This window comes from Atractosteus spatula, chromosome 14, assembly GCF_055471065.1.
Source record: "Atractosteus spatula isolate fAtrSpa1 chromosome 14, fAtrSpa1.hap1, whole genome shotgun sequence".
Taxonomy (NCBI): domain Eukaryota; kingdom Metazoa; phylum Chordata; class Actinopteri; order Semionotiformes; family Lepisosteidae; genus Atractosteus; species Atractosteus spatula.
Window position 1 is genome coordinate 1,164,736 of NC_142719.1, and position 25,248 is coordinate 1,189,983.

The 25,248-nt window shown below is 48.2% G+C and overlaps 1 protein-coding gene across 1 annotated transcript in view; it reads right to left on the reverse strand.

Annotated features, from left to right (window-relative positions):
* The window catches only part of adgrb2 (adhesion G protein-coupled receptor B2), a 79,122-nt gene that overhangs the window by 30,793 nt on the left and 23,081 nt on the right, over nucleotides 1-25,248 (reverse strand). Inside the window, exons 12-13 of the mRNA XM_088931768.1 lie at nucleotides 8,772-8,898; nucleotides 714-817 (exon numbers count right to left, since the gene is read on the reverse strand). Coding sequence (XP_088787894.1) covers nucleotides 714-817; nucleotides 8,772-8,898 — 231 coding nt within the window. The remainder of the gene's footprint in view (nucleotides 1-713; nucleotides 818-8,771; nucleotides 8,899-25,248) is intronic.

Consider the following 25,248-nt stretch of genomic DNA (forward strand, 5'->3'; position numbering starts at 1 on the left):
CACCTAGATGAGTGACAGCAAACTGCTCTCTGTGCACAGCTGACCGAGCTGCTCTGTCGAACTGTGTGTGAGTAGGTGGCTGTGTTCCAAGTAGACGATAAAGAGCCCACCTGTCTACAAAGCGTTTTCGAACACCCTTTTAAAATGGAAATGATAATATTGATAAAACGAGGAACCCTGCAGGGAAAGCAGCTGTTGTGAAAGGAGATGCTGCTGGTTTGCAAACAGAGAGAAGGAGCCACTGAATGACAGGGTGCCGGGGAAAGTTGTCAGTGTAACACGTTTCAGGGAACCAGTACCAAGTCTGACCAGAGTTTTATGTTCATCAGTGTTTCATTTCCTCTCAGTTTTCTCAGATGTTCTAGTCTGGGAAGCCCCACCTCTGCTGCACCCTACGCATCTGCTGGAAGCATGTGGTGCTCTTCTGCAATTCCACCCAGCACATTGAATTCATAGCACTGTAGAGATGGAGACTGGGTTACTGTGTAAGGGTGTGGAGACAGCTGAAGCTGTAAGGGTAGGGGAATGTCTAACAGTGCAGTGTAACTCCAGAACTCAGTATTAATTAATTGAATTGCACAGACTCCTAACTGCAGGAAAACGCACAATAGAATCACAAGTTTCTGAATTCTGGCCCATCCCTGTTTTATAAGGACTCCCATACTGCAGGTTTGAGTCACTCTAAGTGATCGTCAGAGCAGGGCGTACTGTACCTCCAGAAGGCCGCATAGATGGCCAGCAGTGTGAAGAGAGCCATGCACGAGATGGCACAGCCTATCATGAGGGGGACTGATGGCACTCCGGACGGACCCATTTCCTGCAGAGAAAAGACAGCAGTGTTAAAAGTCACACTGCCCCCTGGTGGCCAGCCTGCACATGACCGTGACACCACATCCCAGCAGGAACAGAGAGAGATCCCAGCACCGTGGGAGCAGGCATCCTGAAACTGATTTCAAGATGTTCAAGGTGGGAGCTGCGTCAGAAGGCTGCAAAGGAAAAGGTAAAGGTTTATTCCATATTAAAAAGAAAAGAAAACAGACACAACTTTTCAACTGTGGAGTCTTCTTTTCCTTTCACATTGAAACTGATGGGAAACGAGAGTATCCCAGAAGTAGGAAGAGCATTGCAAAGCTCAGGATTCTTTAAGTTGTTTGGTGCAACAAGATCTGCACTGGGGATCCCCATCGGAAATCAAGGTTTCTGAGAACAAGATGCAGATAACAGCAGGAGTCAGGGAGCTACTGGCTGAACATTCCTGAAACGTTCAAGTCAGCCACTAGCAGCAGAAGAGCAAAGTGGACCAAATTCTCCTGTAATTTTTAACCTTTTAAAATATTGTACCATTCTCGTTATCAATATAAAAACCATGGCTTCTTGATGGCCTCTGCCGAACTCCTCTTCTGAGGGTCTTCGCAGAGTGCAGGGAGGCACTGGCTGACTGTGTTGGACAGCTCAGAGCACACAGCCTCGCTGCAGCACAGCTTGTCCAACGAGCCTTGACGCTGCTTTTCCACTGAGCAAGGAATCGCAAACCTCAGGAACTTCAGGACAATAAAATAGAGAGAAAATACAGACGTACTGTAGGGCCGAAGGTAAGGCTCTGTGAAGTATATTGTCTTATTTTTTGTGTGACTGCTTCTTATCGTTTCCTAGGTGCTCTCTCCTGCTTATGCTAAATTACTGCATTTACACACAGCCTCATTAAACCTAGAACAGCCAATTAGTGTCAGATTAGCATGACTACAGTGACAGTGGGCCTTCTCCCTTAATAAGAAAATGGTGCGGATCATGTCTATCATGTCCCCTCTCGATGTCCAGCAGGCGGACTCTGCAGAGCAGTCCAGACCTGTCCTGTCCTGTCAGCCTGCCAGTCTGTGGGCTGTGCTCAGAACCAGAACAACGAGAAGCAGGAGGAGATGGGGGAGGGGGTTTCTCTCAGAACCAGGAGGCTTATTTTAGCTGTTGCCTTGGTCTCCAGACACAAGAGACAGCCAAGTCAGAAATACTGTCATGTGTCATACAGAGGACTCAGAAATCCTTCTCTGTCCTCCTCCACACAGCCGAGTCAACCATGGCTAGAATCTGCCCACGCTCAACCCCTCCCTGTGCTTGGGGTGAGTGTCAGGCGAGTAGGAGGTTTATGGTCGTAAATTTATCAAGCATTACTCAGCAAGCCAGTTGGAGCTTTAATTACCAGTATCAACAGTCCGGTCTGTGCCCCAGATTCGGGTGAATAAGAGTCAAACAGAGAGCTGATCAGTTTCAAGAGGTTAGCGAAGGCAAAGGATACTAAACTGGCAACTGTAAAATGGATTATATATATATATATTCTATTGAATTGCTCTGCACATCCTGATGATGGGCATGAATGAACTGTTTATAAAACCACCTGGATTATGTTGATTATGTTGAAAACAGATGAAAACATGGGAAATGTGTGCCAGTGTTTTCTTATTTCAACGTTTGCTTCATGTCCTTCTGTCCTTTTCTGAAGAAAAAAAACAAATTCCAACTGACAAATATTTCCTGATTGCCAACCACAGCAAAGGCAAAATATATTAAAAAAAGAGATTATCTTCCAGTGTGTGGAGGCTTGTTTTATTGATGAGACTTCAAACTCTAAAGCACCCCCTACTCGAGATGTCCTTGGACATTCAACTTGTTACTCCACAGCTTCTCTGAACAGCTGGAAAGAATATTAATAAATATTTGCATGTCATCCCTAAGGATCCCAAAGTTCTTTGCATGCATAAAGAGGGCCCACTTCATCCACCACTGCAGTGCAGGCCCACCTGGGCGACACACAGCAGCCCCTCTGCACCGTAGATCAGGGGGAGAGGTGAGAGGTCGAATTAAAGAGCGACTCTAAGAAGGCTTACACACATCCCTTTAATGACCAGTAGTCAATGACAAGTGTCCCTTGTCATCGTGCTGGAGCTCTGGAATGGAAGTGTGCCACCTGCTGGTCTGCCAGTGCCACAGCAGTCACATGGCTTTCCTTGAGGTCTCCCAGCCCAGTGACCCGGCCCAGCCGCAACAAGATCAGGATACAAGGCTGTAATAAAGCTGCTCACTGTAATACTGTAATACTGCTGTTCATTGTGAACTGGCTCTTGCTTTCATATCATCATTATTACAGAATTATTGATAAATTTGTTGCCTTAATGGTTTCATTAATTTCAATAACCAGTGCAATTTTTCATCGCGGAACTGTAAAGAGATCCCCTCTTTAGAAGCTGTTCAAAGAAGACTTTAAATGAATGATTCACATGCCCTGGAGTTCAGCTTCTTCCTCTTGCTGGAGAAAGGGGAAAACGGAGCCTTGAGTTAAATCTGCAGGTTCTTCGCCTCCTCGGCAGGCCACGCTGGTAGCGATCCAAGTGTTGTTAAATAATCCAGAGCAAGTCGATACTCAAATGCCAGAACAACGCCGGCTAAAGCCTTTTAATCTTAAAACTTTGTTTACGGATTCACAGCAGAATGTGAATGAAGCTGGCATGCTACAGGGCCTGCACAGTCAGAACTTACTGAAGGCTAATAATAGGAATCAGGAGAACCTCCAGTGAGATCGGGATTACACAGCCACGCTCTTTCAGCCCGATGCCCAGCGTCGGGAAAATGAATAAACATGCAGCAGAGCAGCAGTGAAATAACCAGGGGCCGCACCACGATCGGACCAGGGCGCGTCGCCGGGAGATCTCCCACTGGAACAACGCCTGCAGAACAAATCCGTGGGAAGGGCCTGCGGAAACGGATCCGTGGTCCCGCCAAACTGGGCCCAGACTGACGACCACCGCCGAACGCAGACAGAACGCTTGCCACACAAAGGGTCAAGGGACCATGCCACCTGAGTGCATGGAGCACCCTTGGGAAAAGCCAGGGTGAGTCCCAGGGGAGCAGTGCTGTTCTCGTGGCAGAACAGGAGAAGCACTCCTCCCCTCCAGAGCCCAGTCTGGGCGGCGGACTCGTGATGACATTTACCTACACAGAAATCCCTAACTGTGGACCGTATTTCTTCTGTGTTACAGTATGTGTTAGGACAGGGTTATCTCTCTTAACTAGCTTATAGATGCATTGTAACAAAACACCCAAATTTGTTTCCAGCATGTTTGGCAAATCTGCATTTTTTTGTCCAAATAGTCAATTAAAGTAGCTGAAAGAAGTTCATAAACCAAGCGGATTTATTTGGGGACACACAGAAATGTCGCACAGCGACACAGGGCTTTGCTGCTCCTGTGAGCTCCAGCGAGCCTGATAGCTCCGGTGTGGAGCTATTTTAAGCCCAGGTTTAACCTACTTATCGTTTTTATTAACCAATGGTATGGCGGACGATTTACTTCCCCCCTGCTGCAATAATTCATTCTGGCAGAGAAAATCGCATGAGAAAACGCCTCCAGCACTACGCAAGCAGGGCTCTTCACAACCCGCCCTGCTCTGCACTGTCTTCGTGTGACACCGGCAGTGCCCCAGCTTGGCGCATGTCATGCACTGTCTGCACCTGACCCTTATTAAATCATCCCGCATTACGTCGTGCACAGCAGAGCAACCCTGAAATGAAATCAAGAACCAGACCATGTTTTTGAATCTCAGGTGAATTTCTAAAGTGAGCGGTGAGTCTGAATCTTCCCTCGCAGTCAAATTATTTCAGCATTCCGAAGGCGATCCAGGTGAGAGATGCACTGTATGTTTACACCATACCTGCACATGAATTTTCACCTTCTTCTTGCAACAGTATAGCCTAAGAAGTACTGATTATGGGAAGTGTGCCCTCCTTAATTTCATTAGTCCAACTCCTCCTCTCACCACACTCCCGAACAGATAAAACCACATGCCCAGCTCATTTTATCACTACAAGACATGAAACTATTTTTATTAGACAGATGATGTATCTGAGAGGGATCTGAGTGGAGTTTTCTGGAGCGGACTGTCAAGAAAAGCACTATATAAATTTAAGGAATTATTTTTATAAAGTTGCTACAAATTATGGGAATGAATGTTAATTAAGAGACCTATATATACAGTTAAAGATCTGTCTGTTTCTATAACTATAAGTCTGGCAGTCAGTCTATCAGTCTGTCCCAGCTGGAAAAAGCTGCACTGTCCTTTTCTTTCTGTATACTTGAAAATTAAGGTAGAGTTAGCAATTACTGATCTGAAAGAACAAAAACACAAAGTGTAGATAGGCTAGTCATGCAGAACAACAAATTTGCTGCACATATCAGCTAGAGAAATAAATAAATCACAGCCACAGTAAGTGTAAGTGTTGCATTCGCGTGAGAGGGGATTAGAGAGGTAATAAAGGCTTTGGTCTCCATGCTGCCTGCTTACAATAACAGCACAGGCTTACCTCTTCTATCAAACACAAAATTAATCCTGCATCACCTCAGATTCCACCCCCTCCTCGCGCCCTGGAGGAGCTGGGGTTCGGTCTCCCGTCCGAAACCAGGCAACAGCTAGCCGGTATCAGTGAGTGAGGGTCCTGCAGACTTGTACAGCCATGTTCTCCTCACAGCGGCCTATAGCAGGTCTATCACAAAACATCAATACTTAAGCTTTCAGGGAAAGTGGATTCAGCTGCGGCTCCAATCCTTTCCTCGAATGGAACCTCCCTCTTCCATCAAGAGCCAAGTACAGAAAAACCGGATAACACCAGATCCCAAGCAGCACAGATCCCTCAAAGACAGTCCATCCGACTGTCCCGGGCATCCGAAGCAAAAAGCTTGGTTTGCCCACAGGAAAGGACCTCGTTTCCCTTGTACCTTCCAGGATCCACTCTCAGAGCGACAGCCAGATAACCGAGGTGTCCAATATCCGAGAGGCACTTTCAGAACGGCTGCATGTTTCGTATGAACCTCCAGATCACATGATTTTGTGTTTTGTTCGGGGTGATCAAGTTGTAGGCATTCAAGACAAACCTTTAAAGGTGGTGCTCTGAATGAAAGTGCCCCCTTCTGAGCAAGACAGCCACCTCCTTCACTCTGAAACCATGTTTATAGCCCACTGAGACAGAGTGAGACTTAGGTCCACCCGTGTTTGTGATTCGTTTGGGGTAATGGCTGGGACTCACAGGAAATTCTACTGCCCCTGGGAGGGGGGCACATGGGGGCAGGGAGGAGATGTCACTTTGCTGAATCACACAGAAGAACGCTCAGCTGCCCAGGCGAATCCCACTCTCACTTTTCTATTCCCAGAACGGCTGCTCCTTCGCAAGAGAACAACTCGATTGAAACTGGACAAACTGTTCCCCCTCAGGCGCTGGCTGCTAGTCCCCCTGCAGACAGCTCACTGCGCGCCTCACCTGGCGTGGCCTTCTGAAGCCGTCCTCAGGCTCTGAGCTCTTCCAGATCTCAAGTCACTGCAGCCGAATCATAGTGCTTCCCTGCTGCGGTTAAGCACTTTCCTTCTCCTCCAGCGCTGCTGCCTCCAGCAGGATGTCCTGCACTGGGCTCTGCCCTGCCGGGGTCAAGGTCAGACTTTCGATTTGGTCAGAATTGACTTCATTTCATTCTTGGCTGGTGTCCAGACGAGACCTTCACATCTGCCATTAATTCCTCTAGACTTTTATTCTCCTCGACCTGGATTCAACCAAACTGATCTAGAGCATCACTGCTGCCTGCTCTCCAGCCATAAACAACAAACCAAACAGGATGTTTTCCAGAGGATTCTTGGAGCCGCTTTGCAGAACCCAGCCAGGAACCATGGGGTTTATCCGAAAGGGCAAAGTTTTAATGTAACTTGGGCTTAGGCTACAATTAATGCAAATAACTAATTTAGAAAAGTTTTTGTGTCACTTGTCTAAAACAAACCTGTCTATGATCCCCAGCACAGTTAGTCTGCTCAGCCATGATCCAAACCTCACGCAAGCAAAGTATAAGCATGGTGTAGTTTGAGTAAATCTATAGAAACTTTCTTATTTAAAGGCCTGGACTTCAAGGTATTTTTCAGTTGTGCTACAGGGGTCAAAATACCAAGATTCGCTTTATTCTGTAATTTCAGCTCTTCCTGCCTGTTTCCCACAATATAATACCTTTACAGGAATGTCATTTCCAGCAGTCCTGTACTGGCACTAACTTTTAATTCATTTCTCCCAGGGCTGCAAGACTACTGTCACACCTGAGCTGATATTAATCTTTTCAGACCTGCAGGTAGACTGCACTTTTACCAGGTTTAACCTGCAACAGAGCAGTTTTGGATAGATAAGGGGGGCCTGTGCCATTTGCACACACACAGATACATTCCAGAATATTGCCCAAGCCACTTCAGAGGGGAGCTGTGGTCACAGCATGTCCATTCAGCAGCTCCCGGCTCTAACGCAGACAGGAAGTGGTCAACAACAGGAAGTGGGAGAGGGAGTGGGTGTCGGCGGGGGTGATTGGCGGCTGTGACCATGCCTGGGCCCAGCCGGGAGTGCGTCTGTTTCCCAGCCCACACCACTCATTCCTCAGGGCGAGTTTCCATCTCCTGGCCTACTGCTCTCCCTCCCTGCATATCAATCACTCTAATGGAGTTTGGGGGAGTTGGGGGGGGGGACATTCAGAAAATCTGGGTCAATACCAGTCTGCCTGCTGGGGACACTGGTGCAGGATAGGAGGGGGAGGAGGCTGATGGCGGCAGGAAATGGAAAGAAAAGGATTCTTTTTTTTCTGGCTGTTAGCGCTTGACAATGTCAGAGTCACTTCTCCCCAGCCAGAGGACATGCGCTTGTGCCGCAGCTCCAGCCTGCATTAGCAGGAGTAGCAGAGTCACAGCTCCGTGCCATCAGCAGGGACCCTCACGCGCAGGGCAGGAAGCCTGATCACAGCAGCTCTGCACACAGTAAGAGGGGCTGGGATTAAAGTAACGGTAGACAATTTTAACACGCTTTGAACAGTGGCATGATAACCTGACATATTAAGGCATGGTGCTGAACAAACACCACCCTCAGCAACATCCAATCTAAATCTTACACATCTGAGGACAAATTTAGAGTATCTATTTAAACTACAAGCGCAGTCTTGCGGACAATCACAAGTATAGCTGGAGCTGTGCAGACAATGTACTCATTCTATTGGTTATCGTTCCCAAACACAACCTTACATTCCTCCTGTGGTCCTTACAACCACCCCTTTTTAGCTTCAAAGCGATCACAGAGGTTATAAAAATTACTAGCAGACATAATTAGTATGCAAAATTATTATGCTCCAATGCTACAAATATTACTACTAATGAGAAGGAAAAAAATCAGCTACAGCACATGAAAAACAGAGAGTATGTGCCTTAATGAGGAAGTCACAGCTTCCAGCACCCTGACATGCAATCTGTGATCCCCTGGAAGGAGAAGAACTTTGCTAAACAGCAGCCCAGTGCTCATACATACAAGCTCCCACTCCATGAATTAATTTCACAGGTTAACAGATGCATCTTTAATGAGACAATTTAAGTAGAGCGATTAAGAGATGGAGAAAGTCGTTATTTTCCCCCTGACACTCCGGCAGTGTCTGGAGCTGTCCTGTAACTCTCCCCTCTCCAGAGACCTCACGGCAACTCCCTCGCCCCAACAAGTTCACGCTGTCAGACGGGACCAGCTGTAGCACTCGGCGCTCAGCGCGGCTGCCTGCCCCTTTAACTGCCACTGTACTGGTCTTTTGTCTCTGACCTTGAGAGCACGCACCCATTCCGAAACAGGATCCCCATAAAATCAAGCCAACAAGCATAGAGCATGTCTTTTTTTAGCTGTGCTTGTAAAGTTCTGGTTCCGTTTTCCATTTGTGTCCATGAAACGTTTGACTTACCAGATCTTTAGGCTGCTGAGCTAACACTGCGAAGGTGGAGATCTTCTTGCAGAGACATTTGGTGTGGACAGACTGAGATTGGAGCGTTTGGCAGCCCTCTGTGTCCCAGTTTTCTGTGCCAACCTCTCTGATTAACGGGAAAGAAACACACACACACACACACACACAGACACACACAGAAAGACAGTGAGAGATATTCAAATGATCCGGCAGTCGACAGACACATGGATCCTATACTCTGGCTACATTCTCTTTCCATTAACCCTCCAAGGACTGCAGTGAGTTTGTCTGCGCTGTACTGCGTTGTGCTGTGCCTACAAAGTAGGCGAGTGCCCCCACTGCTTTCCTCTAACCAGCTTTCACCACTGACTTTAGCTTCTCGCTTTTTTCTCTTTGACTTGCTTGGTTTGCATTTTCTTCCAGCGGTACAGCGCATACTTGCTAGTATACTGAGCAAACCGTACGTCCACAAGCAATTTTTTTAGAAATTGCCCCATTGCCCCATCCTGCTCAGTATGATGACACGGACAGCGATCGATGCACAGAGAAAGTAAAGGTATGGTGTGATAACTTGAGTTACAGTGAGAGCAGGCTGGGGGAGAAGGGTCAGGGCTCAGGTGGGTCCAGGGGGTTTGGGCTGGGTGACTTTGCCATGCTCTCAGAGTGTTACTCGTCGGCAGGAGGGGAGACGCTCACTGCTGGCTGCCTGGTTCCCCAGGGAGAGACGTTCCCGATGTGGAGAGAAGAAAAACGACTTCAGGGGCACCGAGGCTCCCTGCTCGCTGGCAGAGCTCCAGAGCTGGAGAGAGCAGAGCTGCTCTGTCAGCACATCAGTCCTGCAGCTGTGCCCTGCCTGGCTCACAAGGGTGGGTGGCACAGAGATCTCGCACTCTCTGCTTTCAGGGCTCTAAATGCAGGGGCACAAGGGCCAAATCAAGCTCAAGCAACTCAGACAGATGCCTCAGCGCGACGTGCCTGATCCCCGTGGGTCCTCTGCCATCACATGTTCCAAGAGCACTTTTAACAGGTTCTTCAGTACTATGCAACTACAGAAATCAGGACACATTAAATGCACACAAATCAACAAAGCTTCTTAGAAAGCAAATCGGTCATGTAATATTACTAAGAAACACCAGTTGTGTGATGGACAGCCAAGGGGGCAAGAGAGGGAGAATAATAGATCTTGTTAGCCAATCCAGACCCACATTCGGTCAATCAAGTACTGGCAGTAAAGCCTGGTTAGTGGCACCAACATCAAGCTGATCTATACTAATTACATTTTCACTGAGCACACCCACTGTGCAGCGTCAGAAGGGCTGCTGGACTGGTGCAAAAAAGTAGGTTAGAGAGTCAAACCTCATTTATTTTTAACCATCGTCTTTCTCTGAGTTACACCTCTCTGGGTTTCATTTCTAAACCTGGCCCCTTTTCCACCAGCATGAGGACCAACCACACCTCCTTTCAAACAACAGACTGTTGTTAACCTGCATACTGTACATTTTCTGAACAGCACAATTCTAGAGCTTTTTGGGGCCAAGGCCTTCGACCTTCAGGGCTGTCAGAAACTCAAGTGCCCTGTTTAGGGAGCCAGTGTTGCACTAGCCTGCCTGTTCACACAAAAAGGGGGGATCAGGAGGCTGGCTGCTGGCATCATGTCCCCCAGCATGCTCGTCCTTTGATGACAGCTCTGTCACAACTGGGAGAGCACTGAAAAACAGAGACGAGACCCTAGGAATCCTGATGACAGCTGCAGAGCAATCTCTTTCATTCCTACATTTCGGATGTACTGTACAACAACGAGTAAGTTCCTCCAAAAATTTGTGGCGCAGCGTGTCTCATGTTAGAGTGACATTGTCCATCTGCTGAGCTCTTCTGCTGAGCCACTGAGTCCACTGAAGAGTCCACTGAAGACCAGGGGAGCCAGGTGACACTGCTGTGACAGAGCTCTGCCTCTGGACTCCAGTATTTCTGCTCAAAGCACTGAGCATCGACACAGCAAGGCTTCTCTCTCCTGAAACAGCCTGCAGGTGAATGCCCTGCACTTTCTGGTGAGCTGTTGTGGTTTGGAGTGAGAGACTAACCACAGACAGCTCGTGTTTCCGCTGCCTTCCCAGATAAGCACAAGTGACTGCTGAAGAATGCTTTGGAGTGGAGCTCCAAGGTTAAACTTCAATCTGATTTAAAGAGGCTCTGGAAACCCTGGACTGTGCCCCTTGACAACTAATAATGGGGAAAAGCAGGTATTCATCTTTAAACCAACGAGGATGTTATTTTATTACATATTCCAGGGCAAAAAAAACATTTCCTCTATTCATTTCTTAATTATTTATCCTGAACATGCTAACGAGTCTTTGAATCATTAACGAGATGGTTGTTTCCACGCTCAGCAGTGTGCCACGGAGCACAGCTTTGATGGAGCAGTGGGTGAAGGGCTGGCATACCAATTGAGCCTGAATGCGGGCCGGGTCTACAATTCAAGCTCACGATGCCAGGAATCGTTGCTCTAACGCTATGGAAAATTTAACGAGAGGACAGGGTCTTTGGAGATCCAGCTTTCTCGAGGAGCTGCCATCAAAGCGCTTTGAGAAGCCACCTTTAAAGGCGCTATGTAAAATAAAGTTTATTATTATTATTATCATCAGAAGGAATTCAAAGCCCTTTCCTGGGAAGCACATACTATACACACGTTTCAGCTACACAATAAGGAAGGGCTCCGAAGGTTAGGGGGCAGGATGTGTTATGAGAAGGTTCCCAGTTCATGTCCTGGCTGTGCCACTCACTCGCTGTGAGCCCCCTACTGCCTGATTGCTGACTTGTTCTACTCTGCTTTGTTGTAATTTGCAGCAGGATAAAGTATTTAAGCAAGTACAAAAATTATTGAGTTCAAAAAGACTTCAAGGAGGTGAAGCGAGACCGAAATTATTCCAGAAAAAAAGAGAGCTTAATTCCTGGAAAACCGATGACTAAATTCAAGCTGTAAATTACACTACTTCAATTAATTAGATATTCGATACAGAAAAAAATAAATGCAGCACTTTTTTTTTTGTCTTTCATCGCTGTTCTATATAAACAAGGCAATTTACACCTGCAATCCAATCTTTTCAGCTCAGGTTAAATACAATTTTCAAAGTTATGAAGTAATAAGCAATATCTTTTGCAATTACCATATTCTGTAAGTCTAAATGGATCCTGGAAATTGGAAAAGCTGAGATAACAACATTCATGTTCACACAGTTTTTCATCTTTGCAAATTTTCTTTTTTTTGCCTGTCTCTGAGAGCAGAATACTAACGGCGGCCGAGGAGTCTGAGCTCAGGAGCAGCCAGTTTAACTCGAGGGGAAAATAAAACAGCTGTTTGACTCCTGTGCTGTAATCTAGACCATATTGCCGAATTTTTAAACACACGGGAAAAAAAATCTGAGGATAACTGCTATTAGCTTTGCTATTACTTAGTAAAACACTGGCTCGGAGATGTAATTAAACTCAGCCCCGGACCGGCGGTTCTAGAATTGAAGCGCTCTCACCAGAAGCCGACAGGCGGGCCGAGAGACAGACACTCCTGCAGGACCAGCTCTTCTCTAACCCTCAGCCTTCTCACAACTTCCTCAGAGGGGTCTCGCTCTGGTTGTCTTTTCAGCTCCCTAGCTTGGCCTTGCTGCCACCTGCCCCAGAGCTCCTGCACGCAGGGGTGGGCAAAGAAGGACAGACCCTGCTGCGTCCAGGGGATGCCTCACGGGGGGCAGGCAGAGAGCCTGTGGCCACTAATCACCAGCAGGGGGAGCTGGTCTGAGACAGCGGCTCTGACTGACAGATGGCATTCAGCTTGTTGTAATGTGGCACCGGGTCCAAAATCAACAAACACACTGTGCCCCTCTCACTTCCTTTCAGCCTACAGACACCTTCATGTTGGACCACTTGTTAAGGATGGTTGAACAAGCTCTGTTATTTTAATCAGCCACTATTTAATTGATGTAATAACACAATATGCCACTGACTTATTGCTCTGATTTTATCATTGAGTTTCTCCAATGTTTTCTGAGCTGCTTTGCTCCTCTCTGCTGTGCTAAATAACCAGCGCTTACACCTACTGTACAACTAGAGTAGGGAGATTCAGGCACCTACCGAAGTGCCAAAAACAATAAAAACACCACTAAAGTAATATTCCAGCGGGGTGGTGGTTGAGCAGGATGATGCAGTGTGTGCTCTAGAATTCCCACGCTACAGAACCACCAGCAGAGAAGAGAATGAGTGGAAGAACACATTTCCCAACTTAGTAACGCCGCTGGTCCTCTAACAATCTTGCAAGAGCTGCTCTAATGCGGTTAGAGCCTGTGGTTTTATAGACCCCTGCCATTTCCCAGCTTTTAAATAAAAGGCACATGGCGCTCGGCAAGAGCCCGGCCATGAAGGGGTGCTGTGATTGTGAGGATGATTATCAGTATAAAGTGTTTTCTTTTCAGAGGTATTTGCTGAAACGTTTACAGAAGGATTAGGAGACATGATTAAGCTTTATTTTATTTTGCCTTTCTTAAACGGCGTTACACATATAAATATTAATCAGGCTCTTGTGAGACAGAACTGAGAGAGCTCGATTTCTGCAGTGACCAACATTAAAATATAATCATGTTTTCAGCTAACAAAAGAGGCTTAATCTAGCTGGAAGGTTCGTACTGGATTAGGGTCTGTGTGCTGCACAGTAATTATCACTGATAATGCAGGGGATCCTACTGTTAGTTGCTCTGCAGTGGGTGGGGGAGTTATTAAACAGTTTTGCAAAAAGGTTTCTGAAATTCCTCACAAAATAGCCTTTTGGAGGATGCTCGTTTTTATTCCTCTTTTTCTGAAATAATGTACGAGGCCACCCAGAATGGAATCACCTTCTCCTTCCTTTTCGGTCTTTTTGGTATATGGAAGTCAAACAGCAGTTCTCTCATCTCCTTCCCCTCCCGATCCTGAGGGAGCCCTGGAGTCTCAGGAGTGGGGTGCACGCACGGAAAGAGACAGAGGCAGGAGGACACACTGTTCCCCTGGAGGGGACAAATAATCTCGTCAAATTCTCCCACAGCCAGCTCTCATGCGATATTGGCCTGGGTGTCCACCCGCCTGTGATGAGATGTTGGTAAGTTCTAAGAGCAGCAGGGCAGTATTCACTGAGACCCCCTCCTCCACTCTCACAGGGAGAGCGATGCCAGCAACCCCCAGTAGTCCCCCCAAAATCTCTTTCTTCTTCGCAGAATCCGTGCCCTGCTCTCCGGGGGGGGGTCAATCACCTTTTGTTTCTTCATTCAGTGATCGCTTAGCAACAGCACGGCTGTCTACACGCAGATAAGTTAACGCGCAGAGCGCCAGAAGCCCACTTTCTCACGCCGGAAACGTTTTCTTTCACAAACTAATCCGAGGCAATAACATCAGCAAATGAAGCAATTCGGCACTTTTACTCCGGACCACTGGTCTCCCCCCCCACTTCCTCTTAAAGCAAACTTTTCTAAGAGCTCAGCAGCTCACTGAATTGCACCACACTGTCTTGAGGACCAAGGCTGACTGCAGCCGCGCACAGCAGAGCCCCAGCCCCGAAAACACAGCAGCACAGGACTGAGGGGAAACGATTACACCTGCATCCACACAGCTCCATTGCCCCAGCTCCCCGCCTGCGTCTGGACAGAGAGCAGCCCACGAGCTCCAGAGAACAGGAGGCATCACCAGCACAGGGCAGCGAGAGGGCAGACTCACATACTGTACCTCCCTCGGAGCGCGAAGGGAAAGGGTTCAAGGACGCCGAGGATGTTAAAGCGATGAGAGAGGATAAGGTGGAACGCAGATGTTGCTGTTGAGACAGGGAGGGATGCAGTACGCCAGCCCCGCGCCGAAGATAATGCCACGAGAGAAAGAGATGCACTTTATCCCAGTTCAGCTCATTTTAAACATAAGATGCTTAAGGCTTAATGTCTGAATGCATTAAAAGCAGGGGGAGAGAAGCAGACAGGGAAGCATGGCATCGGGGTGAAAAATGACAGCAGAGGCACAAGTCTCCAGACAGAGGGTTAGGAAACTGTCACTGTCATCACCGCCTTCATTATAAAATCTAGATTAAAACAAGATGCACATTATTATTCGGGTTTAGGTTAAACTTCGATGTGCTCATTCATATGTAGTCACTGTGCACCTACATACTGCACACAGAATAGAAACCGCAGCACTGACCAGCCCAAATCTGCATTAACACCTCCGAGGCAGGACGTCCTGGAGCTGTTCAGCTGCCGAGTGTAACATCGTTACAGGAAAACTCTGCAGGAATCCCCCCTGGGCTCAGGCAGACCGTCAGTGATGCAACGTGAATTAAAGATCTACTAACCAAACTGCTGACGAGCCGGCTGTGCCAAACTCCTGCTGTGGGACAGAACGGAAGGGCCAGACTCCAATCCCCCTTCTGGCCACGGGAAGAGCTCTCCGGACACAGGGGCGCAGGGCGGGAAGCTGCTGACATCCAACCAGTAGGAAATGAAACGTGTTCCTTCCTTGGCCAGCCAGAAAGAACTGGCAGGAGTGTTGGCTGCCGCTGTGCTTTCTAATGGGGTTAGAAGGGGTCTTAGGCTCGGTATCCTTGAGATCTGGTATCTGAGATTTAGATGAGGCTTGGGATTAGCTCCTCAACAGCAGCAGTAAGTAGGCAACAAGCACTGGCCTGCTGATCGTGATCATAGGTACACATACGACCTCAGCTGCAGGATAGCTGGCCTCTAGCTCAGGATGGTGTCCCTGGCCAGCCAACAGGGCAAGCCATAGCAAAGCCAGCTGGCACCGCGGCCCAGACTCTCCTCGAGGTCACCTTGCGTTTCTGTTTGCTAGAGGAAATTCTCCCATCGGGACTCCTCCCGGAACACCAGCAGCGTGTTCACTCAATCCGATACGGGTTCTCTGGGAGATCCTAAAGACACAGATCAGGAACAGGTTTGCTTTTCTAATCCCTGCCCCCGAAGCTCCGCCTGGAGAGGATGCAGCCGCGAAGCCGCCAGCGAATCGGTGGCTGACAGGCAGAAGGAGCAGGCATATGGGCCTGGAGAACAAGGCGGGATAAACACAACATTGGCCGGCAGACGCAATCCTGAAATATGTCAGGATGGAAAGATGGATATGATCATTGTTAAATTAGGCGGGACAAGGGAGGGGGCAGAGGGAGACTGTCTGTAACACTGCCCAGCCCATTTTGATTTATTCCAGCTCTCCCAGGATTCCAGGGCTCCTGTCCCTGTCCCAGCACTACGCTTGCTGATCGGTCCCAGAGGCTGACAGAAGCTCGCCCAGGAAGACGGGCTTTGCTTCTGGCTGCTGGGTCTGGGCGCTGATCTCTGAGCTGCTTTCGCAGAGATGCGTTTCACAATTTCACAGCGTGGAATAAATGGGAAAATCAGAAGGCGCGGAGGATGGATCCTGACTGTCACGGATCCCCCCGGTATGGAGAATGTCGGAAATAGCGCTCGTCTCCGGCGAATACTGCTCGACAGTCCCGGCCATAAATCTAGTGGAGTCGTACACCTGGAGACACCTCCTTCCTCTGGCTCTCCTGATCGTGGAGCGGATGCGTTCAGGTTTTAAAGGAATGACTATAGTGCTAGTCCATTGTATTCCCGGTCTAATCAATCATTTCAGGATGAGAAAAATGTCTCCGCTGGAGGCTATGTTAGAAACGTTTCTCCCTCCCTCTGTCTGTGATACAGAAATTCTGCCAGCATCATCATATCACTGCAAGTCTGAGGGAATACCTGGGGGATCTTATCTGGGACTTTTAATCAATCTATAACCCGACAGAAGAGACAGTGAGCAGGGGTTCAATAATAGTAAGAAAATGTTGAACAAAGGAGTAATTTGTTTACCAGTGTTATTCCTCTCCTTCCCTCACTCTCTTCCGTATCCAAAGACCCGGAGGGGGAGAGAGACGCTGGGATGCAGCTGGCGGACCAGCAGTACCGGAGAGCAGCCGAGCCGGGGCAGAGGGGGTGAGGAGTGGCCGGGGCACAGGGAGGGGGAACGCGGGGGGCAGCGTTATCGAGCGGAACAGCTGGCGCGATTCCTGTGGCGATGCGCTGGGAGAAAGGAGCAGCGTGCGCGGCACCGATAAGCCAGAAGCAGCTTCTGTGTGGCTCCCGTCAATCTCAAGCCAGGGACCAGCTGGGGATTTGGAAGGGATTTGCACATCCCCGGAAATTATCCACAGGAACAATTAATTTCTCTCCTGCAGCCAGATTTTGCTGGGCATGGCCTTTCCACACATCGGTGCCAACTCATGAGCATGTGCCGAATTTCACCGTCCAGCTTCAACAAACACCTGGCTTCCGTTTCTGTCTTCTTTCTATTTCTCATTTCCCCTTCTCTTCCTTTATCAGCTCGCCCCAGTGGGGCGGGGCGCTGTCTCAGTGCGTCCAGTTACACAACGTGAGCGCTTCTCTGCTGCTCAGATTCTCACAGAGCCTCCTGTTTGTTTCAACACTCACCTCAAGATCGCTACAGAAAGAAGTGTCTTGACACCACGTTTTCTGATACAGGATACATTTTCCAAACCTAGCTAAGGATCAGGATGTTTTTTTTCAGAAGGGCTTTAAGCAGAGGTCAAGCAATGTTGACAGGGAATCTTTATGAACAGAAAAATTAAATTAAATGTCTTCTCCTGCTGTACAAAACCTCACAGCGTACTATGCTATGGTTTTTTAAGACCTACTCTGCTCAGCTCTTCTGCTCTGATCACTTTTGTCCCACCTCATGTGGGTTGCTTGTCCACCCTGATGTCCGCTTCTGTGAAAATGAGGCAGAGGACGTATGGACAGCATTGAACCCAACCACTTAAACTGCGAGAAATGCGCTATTGCCAAGGCAGAGTAAGTAATAATCGAATCAATAAACGTGGGCAGACTCTTGTGGTGAACCATCAGCTATGAGCTCCTTTGAAGATTTTCCACCTGTGTTGGGCTGGGGTATTTCCAGTTATCAAGGAGCTTCCTCTTTTAAACAGAAGACTCTAGTGAGATTTAGGATCATAACTTAGAATATTAAAACATTAATGCAGAACCGCAGGTGAGTTGAGTGCCCTTTGATACTGAAACACTTTCTGGGGACAATTCTGGGGGCTCACCTGGGACCCCTGATTGACAACAGGATCTCTTGCTACAGTGGTCAAGAGTGAGGCAAGACTAGAAGAAAAGCAAATCTGGGAGCCAGTCAAGTTTCTGAAATGCAAAGGGTCTTGTGAGCTAAGAAACGGGTTCTGACAGGCCCCGCGTGGACTCCCACGGCACCACACAGACGCAAACACGGAAGGCAGGAGACAGGAGGTTGAAAAAGAGAGGACGGGAGCCAGAGGTGTATATCACACAATGAAGGTCAAGACCGACAGATAAATTAGATATTGACGAAAATAGCTGGGACTCCTATCCACAAAGAACCCACAAATTCCAATTACACACCCTGTCAGGGATCAAAAGTTAAAAAATAAATAAAACAGCGGGACACTGCAAAGCAGGCTCTCCAGGGACCGAACAGAGGTTCGAATAACTTTGACAAGAGGGGCTTAACTGGGTCACATCTGTCCGTGTTATTCTGATTGTTAAAGACACAGCACACAACAGGAGAGAGCCCTGCAGCAGCGCCAGGAGAGCAGGGTCTCTTCATCACCGAGCCCCAGGGTCCTGGACCCCAGCAGTGGGGATCAGAGGGGTGGTCAAGGGCCTGACGAGGCCTGAGCAGGGGATCAGCAAGACGTCAATCCATCAGTAACCAGAAAGCTCCTCTTTCCTGACATTCCCCGAAAGCACAGTGGACAAGGCGGAAAACAACAGTCCCAGGCAGGAATCGAACCCAGGACCCAGGGTCACCCTTGGAACCTAAAATGTGTCTCTATGAATGTGTCCTGGTTAGCATTCGGCAGCATCAAACGTTCCTGGACAAATGAAAGTTTCTGTGAGCAGGGTGTCCTGTGACGTTCGCACATCGTTTCCGAGCCCCGAGCTGAAAGGGAGGGGAGAGAGGGCACTAGAAGTGTCGCCAGCCAGACAGTGACTCAGCATGGCGAAGGCGAGGCTGGCACACGGCCAGGAGCCCTATTAAATAAGGAGGCACTGCACCAGGCCGTGGGCAAAGCACAGCACTCTCCCGGCCTGAGCCTCCATCAAAACCGCATGTGTCCCTTTTAAAAAGAGTACGGACAGTCACATTAGGATTAGTTTAGCATGCACTAGGGAAGAAATGCAATACAAGCACAGTTATTAACAACTATGCTGTGCCCTGGCTCATATCCAGGAGATTAAAATCTTTGAAACTGATACACATGATTCACTTAAAATCCTTTTAGCGATTCAATGGAATTGCAACATTGCTGGTAATAAAAACTGATAAAAGATGAGTTGTGGTTGTGATTCCTACTACAGCTGCTTTGACCTGGGGGAGACACCCCCATTGCCCACTGACACTGTCAGAATAATCACTGTGTCTAGACATCCATCAAGCAAACAGAAATTCGTATGGATGTTCAGAAGCTGAATTAGGACTGGCCGGACACTTCTCATCGACACCTTGCTTCAGTGTCTTGAAAGACAACTGTCTTACAACTGTCTTACAGTACACACCAGAGGAGCAGAAGAATGTCTCATTGACATGCCAGAGCTGAGAGTATTTAGAAAAAGCTGATGTTTCCTTTTTACTGTAAGTAACAGGGCGACTTTAAAAGCTTTTTGCTATTATTTGAAATATGCATTTGTGACTTCCAAGTAAACTCCAGAAATTGCGTACTGTAAAAGTACTCTGGAAAGGGTGAGAACACTTTTTTTGCATCTTTAAAATTCTGCATCAATGCCGAGAAGCTCTGACTTCCTGTGTGGGAATCTAACCTTTCCTTCTAAATGGGCATGACTATGCGCAGGTGCACACAAAACGGGGCTTGGCACACGTCCTGGCACACTGCATCCCATACTGCATCCCAGCACAGGCCCAAAGAGAGTCTCTGCCACAGGCTTCAGGCTTCTAATCTCCTGTAAGAGCTGAACTGATGCCCACTGTTCGTTAGCACACAGAAACCAGTCCATGTTTCATGTTTTCAGATGACATGATTGTGATGGGACAGATGGGACAGATCTTCTTCAGGAAAGGGACGGATGAACAGAGAGGAGCTATCAGGAGGACTGTGTGGTACGTTCTGATCAGCCAGTTCTCACTCACTGTCCATCCGTTGAGAGAAGGAGTCACTCAAGATTAAGAATGACTCAAGACTACTGCCAATGATAGAAAATACAGAAATTATTACTTTGAAACCACTGGAAGCTGGTAACCTGATCTTTTCCAATCCCAGAAGCTCATGACAGCTGGACCAGGTCAGGACTGCAATGGCAGAACTCAAGGAGGAAGACCTGCATGTGGTACTTTTCTTCCAGGACCACAATTCCCACCACAATGCTCCAGTATGGTGGCCAGGAACACCGTGCTGTAAGAGATGCACCTTCTGGCACTTTACACACAAACACCTGCCTTCGTGCTCATTAAAGAGTCCTGCACTTTGCAACAGTGTCCTGGCTTTCCGCCGCTCATACAACCTCACCATCCTAAAGTTCCCACTAAATTCAACTGGTGAAGCAGTTTCTCTCTCTGATCCTCCCCTGATCTGCTGCTGTCACCCAGGTGGGGCTGAACCTCAGGCACTGAGATCCTTGGGGATCAAAAACACTATATACAAGCAAGGAATTACAAGGAAAATGATTACTATACATTCTGTTTTTCAGTGTGAAACATGCACAACATGGATTTGCTGCAGCTTGAGGGCATGAGCTCAATTACTGCTTCTCGATCTTACCTCAGATTTCATTCGATTCTCTCTCTTCTGAGCTTCTAGAATCTGACTTATTAAAAAAAGGCTGTCTGCTTCCTGAACTCAAGACCGGGCGGCTCTCTCCAATTAATTTTGTTATTTGTTTTCACCCCCTAGTCCACCTGTAAAAAACTCTTTCTCTCTCTGGTTGGGAGTCTGACCATCAGCAGTCAAAACTTCTCTTCCGAGTGGCTGGGCACTGCTGGGGCCCCACGAGGCATATGTCACCTCGCCCTGGGTCAGGGCATGGCTGCCGGCCTGCCAGGCCTGGCACAGCCCAGCGCCCGCAGAGCCCTGCTCTGCGCCAGCTCTGCGGCTCCGGAGCAAGGGGCATTTCTGTTGCCGCGAGCACGTCTGGGACTGCGCTTCCACATAGGCATCCCGCCTCGCCTTCCAGTCCACCCATCCATTTTCTAACCGCTCCGTTCATCTCGGGGTGGCAGGGGAGCTGGAGCCTATCCCAGCAAGCAACGGGTGCGAGGCGGGAAACACCCTGGAGAGGGCAGGCACACTCTTTTCAGGGCCAGTTTTCCCAGCAGCCAGTTCACCTACCAGCATGTTTTTGGACTGTGGGAAGAGGCCCACACGGACACAGTGAGAACATACAGACTGCACAGAGGCAGTGCCCCAGGCATTGAACCCAGGGCCGGCGTGCTGAGAGGCAGCAATGCAAAGCACTGCGCCACCCTGCTGCACACCTTACAGCCTCGCAGAACACACAAACGCAACACTGTACCTTAACACTCCCTTTGCTACTTCTGCTTTGGATATTTTAACCTCCCTTGAGAGAGGCTTTCTTCAGCCGTTTGGCGGATCTCTGAAATCAGTGTCTGAGTGGTACAGAGCACTGCTTGCTCCTGCACCCTGCAGTGGATCAGTGCAGGGCTCTTGTCCAGCTCTAACAATCGCCGCCCACACTCCCTTCGGCCCCATCACACATCGCGGGCATCTCATTTCATTGCCGAATAATACAGTACAGCAATCTCCAGCCTGGTGCTGGCCACGCTGTTTCTGCACGATCCTTCAATAAACAGCTTTGATGAAGTTCTCGGATCAATAAGCTACTAGCAGCCTGCAGGGGTGTGCATGGGCCAAGCGGTTTCAAGCGGTTTGTAACTATCGTTACACTTTGGGGATTGTGCACCTCAGCACAAATCAATAGCAGGATTAGACCTACAGCTCACTAGAGATACTGTATCTAAGAGAAAGTTTTAAAAACGCATACCAATAAGTAGGTAAGAAACGGGAATGACCAGCAAACCTCCTTTGGCTGGGTGTAGTAAAATACAATAATATATTACGTAGTAAAATATAATATCAACCATGTCTGCATCAGAAAGACCCAGGAGGCTTCCAAACAAATGCGGGGAAATAGTTCTTACTTGTAGATGAAAATAAAATGCTGCCCCCTCAAGGTAACGACCACTTAAAGTTTCAGAACCACAGCGGCCAGAGGGTGGACTGTGACACACAAAGACCATCTGGGGGACTGGGAGACTCAGGCCGGCCTACAGACTGATCTGCCGGAGACGTGGAGCGGAGCCCGACGCTGGACAGGCTGCTCAGCCAGAGCGCGGCAGCCTGAGGCACAGCCCCAAGCGCCCGAGCATCCGGGCCGACAGGCTGCCCGCGCAGCCGGAACCAGAGGCTGCCTGCCTGCCAGGCACTCCAACAAGCAGTTCTAAGGAGACGGACCTCCAGCTAATTAAAACTAGGAGTAGGACAGCCTCCAGACCTGACAGAAACAGAAATAGTAACAGGGTGCTTATTTCTTTTTCTAGGTTGCACAATAATACAGTACCTTACAATCCCTTATGTCAGTCACAGATTTAATGAAGCAGCTTTTCAAACAAAACATTCCCGACATCCTGCACATCCCACAGAACACCAGCTTTCACCCCCCTGCACTCCGAGCCCTTCCACGTGTCGCGCGTTCGACTGGCGCAGACCGTTCCCTCTTCTGAAAGCTGCGAACGAGTTTACGAGCTGCCCCTTCCTCAAAGATGCAGCTTGTGCACAGCACGTCCGTCTCTGTCAGCCCTGCCGGCCAGGAGCACACAGCAGTCACCTTGAGCCTCACTGTCTACACAGTCAGCCTCCGGGCTCTCCTGACTGCCTGTCTTTCTCCTGGCTTGACGGAAGCTGAAAAAATCTGGGGAAAAATGCCAGTTAATCTTGATAAAATGGAATTTCCTAAGGTTCATCTTCTTTTAAATCACAGCGCTGTGCATTGGGACTGTTTTTATGAGGATGCTTCTATCCTATAGTTCTCTTTAGCAGCAGGGATTGAAATTCAGAATTTCCTTTTCACAAAATTGTTACAATACCTCTTTGTTGCAAGGAGTGAGGCCTCGTTTTATTCTCGGCAGTTTATCAGCAGTAAATCTAGTCTCCAACATCTCCAGCTTTAAAAGCCTGCCTGCCAGGAGTGCTCATGGGCTTTGGAAAGACACCTGGAGCTCCCCCTTGAGGACGGGCACTTACTGTGCGGCAGCCCTTCAGAGCGCCAGGAACAACTGACAATTACAATGGGAAGTAATTACACGTTCCATTAAAACATTCAAACAAACTACTGTATACACCCAAAAAAAAAACTGGAACAATAGAGCGAACCAGATTCTTCATTTCTACCATCATCTTCTCCATCATAGTGTTACTGTGACTCTTGCCAAAGCAGATTCTCCCTCCTCCTCTGCACTTCAGTGATGGACGAAATGGGTCCCTTCTTATAGGCATAGTGGTTTGGGAAGGAAAGAGCTACAGTTTATAAATGCAATTAATTATTACCAGCCAATCAATTAAGTACAACTTGTGGGCCGTTTCAGCAGTAGAATAAAATGAGCCAAAGCACGGTTTAAAAGTGATTCTACGCGAGAAAGGTCTCTGCTTCAAGGGGTAAGTGCTGATTCATAAAAAACCTCATTGGTTCTTGTTTCTGCGATCCAGCTGGCTAATAAAATGACACTGAGATTAAACTTTCATGACAGCAGCGCCGTTGAAACAAGGGCTTATTTACTGCAGTTGTACTAAATAATGTGCTGCCACCGAAGAATATAATAAAGACACTGTCCGCCTGCGCCATTCTTCCACACCAAGGAGCTGGACAAATCGCCACGAGGGCAGCTCTTTCTGCGCTGCTTCACGCAGGCGGATTTCTTTAAAGTTCAGCTTGCGGACGCCGTGAAAGACGGAGGACCAGCTCCTGCCCCTCCTCTGTCAGCCCCTAGCTCTGTCAGCTCTTCTCCACAGCACCTAATCGGGGCAACCCGGCTCTCAGCGAGATGTTTTATGTGATGAACAGAGAAACAGTTGTACATTTTCAGTTGGATGTTTTCAGCAGGCCCCACTGAATGTGATGTTGATCTAAGGCAGGGGACTTTCAAAGCCCCAAGTGACAAAGTGGGTCTGTGAACATATTTTCTGTGAGCTGCTGCACAGCCTGTACCTTCCTGTCATGGAGTTTCATCTTCTTGCCCTTTTGGCGTCTCAGAATCTGAGGCTACAAACCTCTTATCTCTTGACATTTAAGGGTTTCAAAAGCATTATCTCCCTCCTTTACATATTTTGTCTGCAGTTTATTCTCTGATAACAATCAAATTCCTCCACATCTCACAGCACTTTTAATCACCCATTCTCCCACTTGTTTAATTATTCTAATTTAATTTTGTCTACACGGTAATCTGTTTTTTTGCTAATCGACTTTGGTGTGTTAAATTGGGTTTTCTGTGCGGCTAATTAGCTGATCTTATTTTCATTCTAATCAAGCTTTTACTGTAGCTCCTCTTTGCCTGCAGTTTTTCTGTTAGGCTGGGCCCAGTATCTCCGACAATAAGAAAGCAAAACTGTGCTCGACATTTTTTTTTTACTAGAAGTCAAAGGAAATCAAAGCTTTTGTTATTAAGATGCCACCCTTTATAATTAATTTCCATCTTAATTTGTAGAGAAGCTCTGGAGTGTGGAACTCCCACTTGCAGTTGAGCTTAAACCTCGCGACGTGAAGCCGCTGACTGGTGTGGAATAGCCGTTGGCAAGGGGAACAGAGATGTGCTGCAGGAAACATGGGGCCAGTCTGGATAAGGAGCAGCACAGAAATCACGTGGGCAGGTCTGTTCAGCTAATAGCCTCTAATCTCCACTAAGCCTGGAACAAATGCACACGCTGCGACAGAGCTCCCACTACATACTAACACAGGAAACAGGGAGGCCCCTCTGTCGGCTTGATTCCCTTCAGTGGAGCTTCTGCACAGGCAGAGGCGTCAACACAGCAGCCCCGGCTTAGGAGCCAGCACCGCTCACAGCAATTACAAACATCCCGGGCCGGGAATTCCAGGGAAGGTGAGGGAAACCGATCGACAGGTTTCCTTGCTCTTCTTCTAGAGCCTCACAGCAGCGCACAAGGGCAGGAGAGCTCTCCCTGCAGTCTGGAGCCCAGCTCCTTCCTGGAGATGTCAGAGTAGTGCTGGCTGGAAACCAGGAACTCTTTCTGAAGGGTTTATCTTGAAAGTGTATCCAGTATCAGAGGAAGAAGGCTGGCTTGTCTTGCACAGAAACTGAAGCCATAGTGGGCATTTAATCGGTCTGTCTTGTTGAAGTTCTTCAGGAGCCTATGCAAGCTCAAGGGCTCAGAAATTAT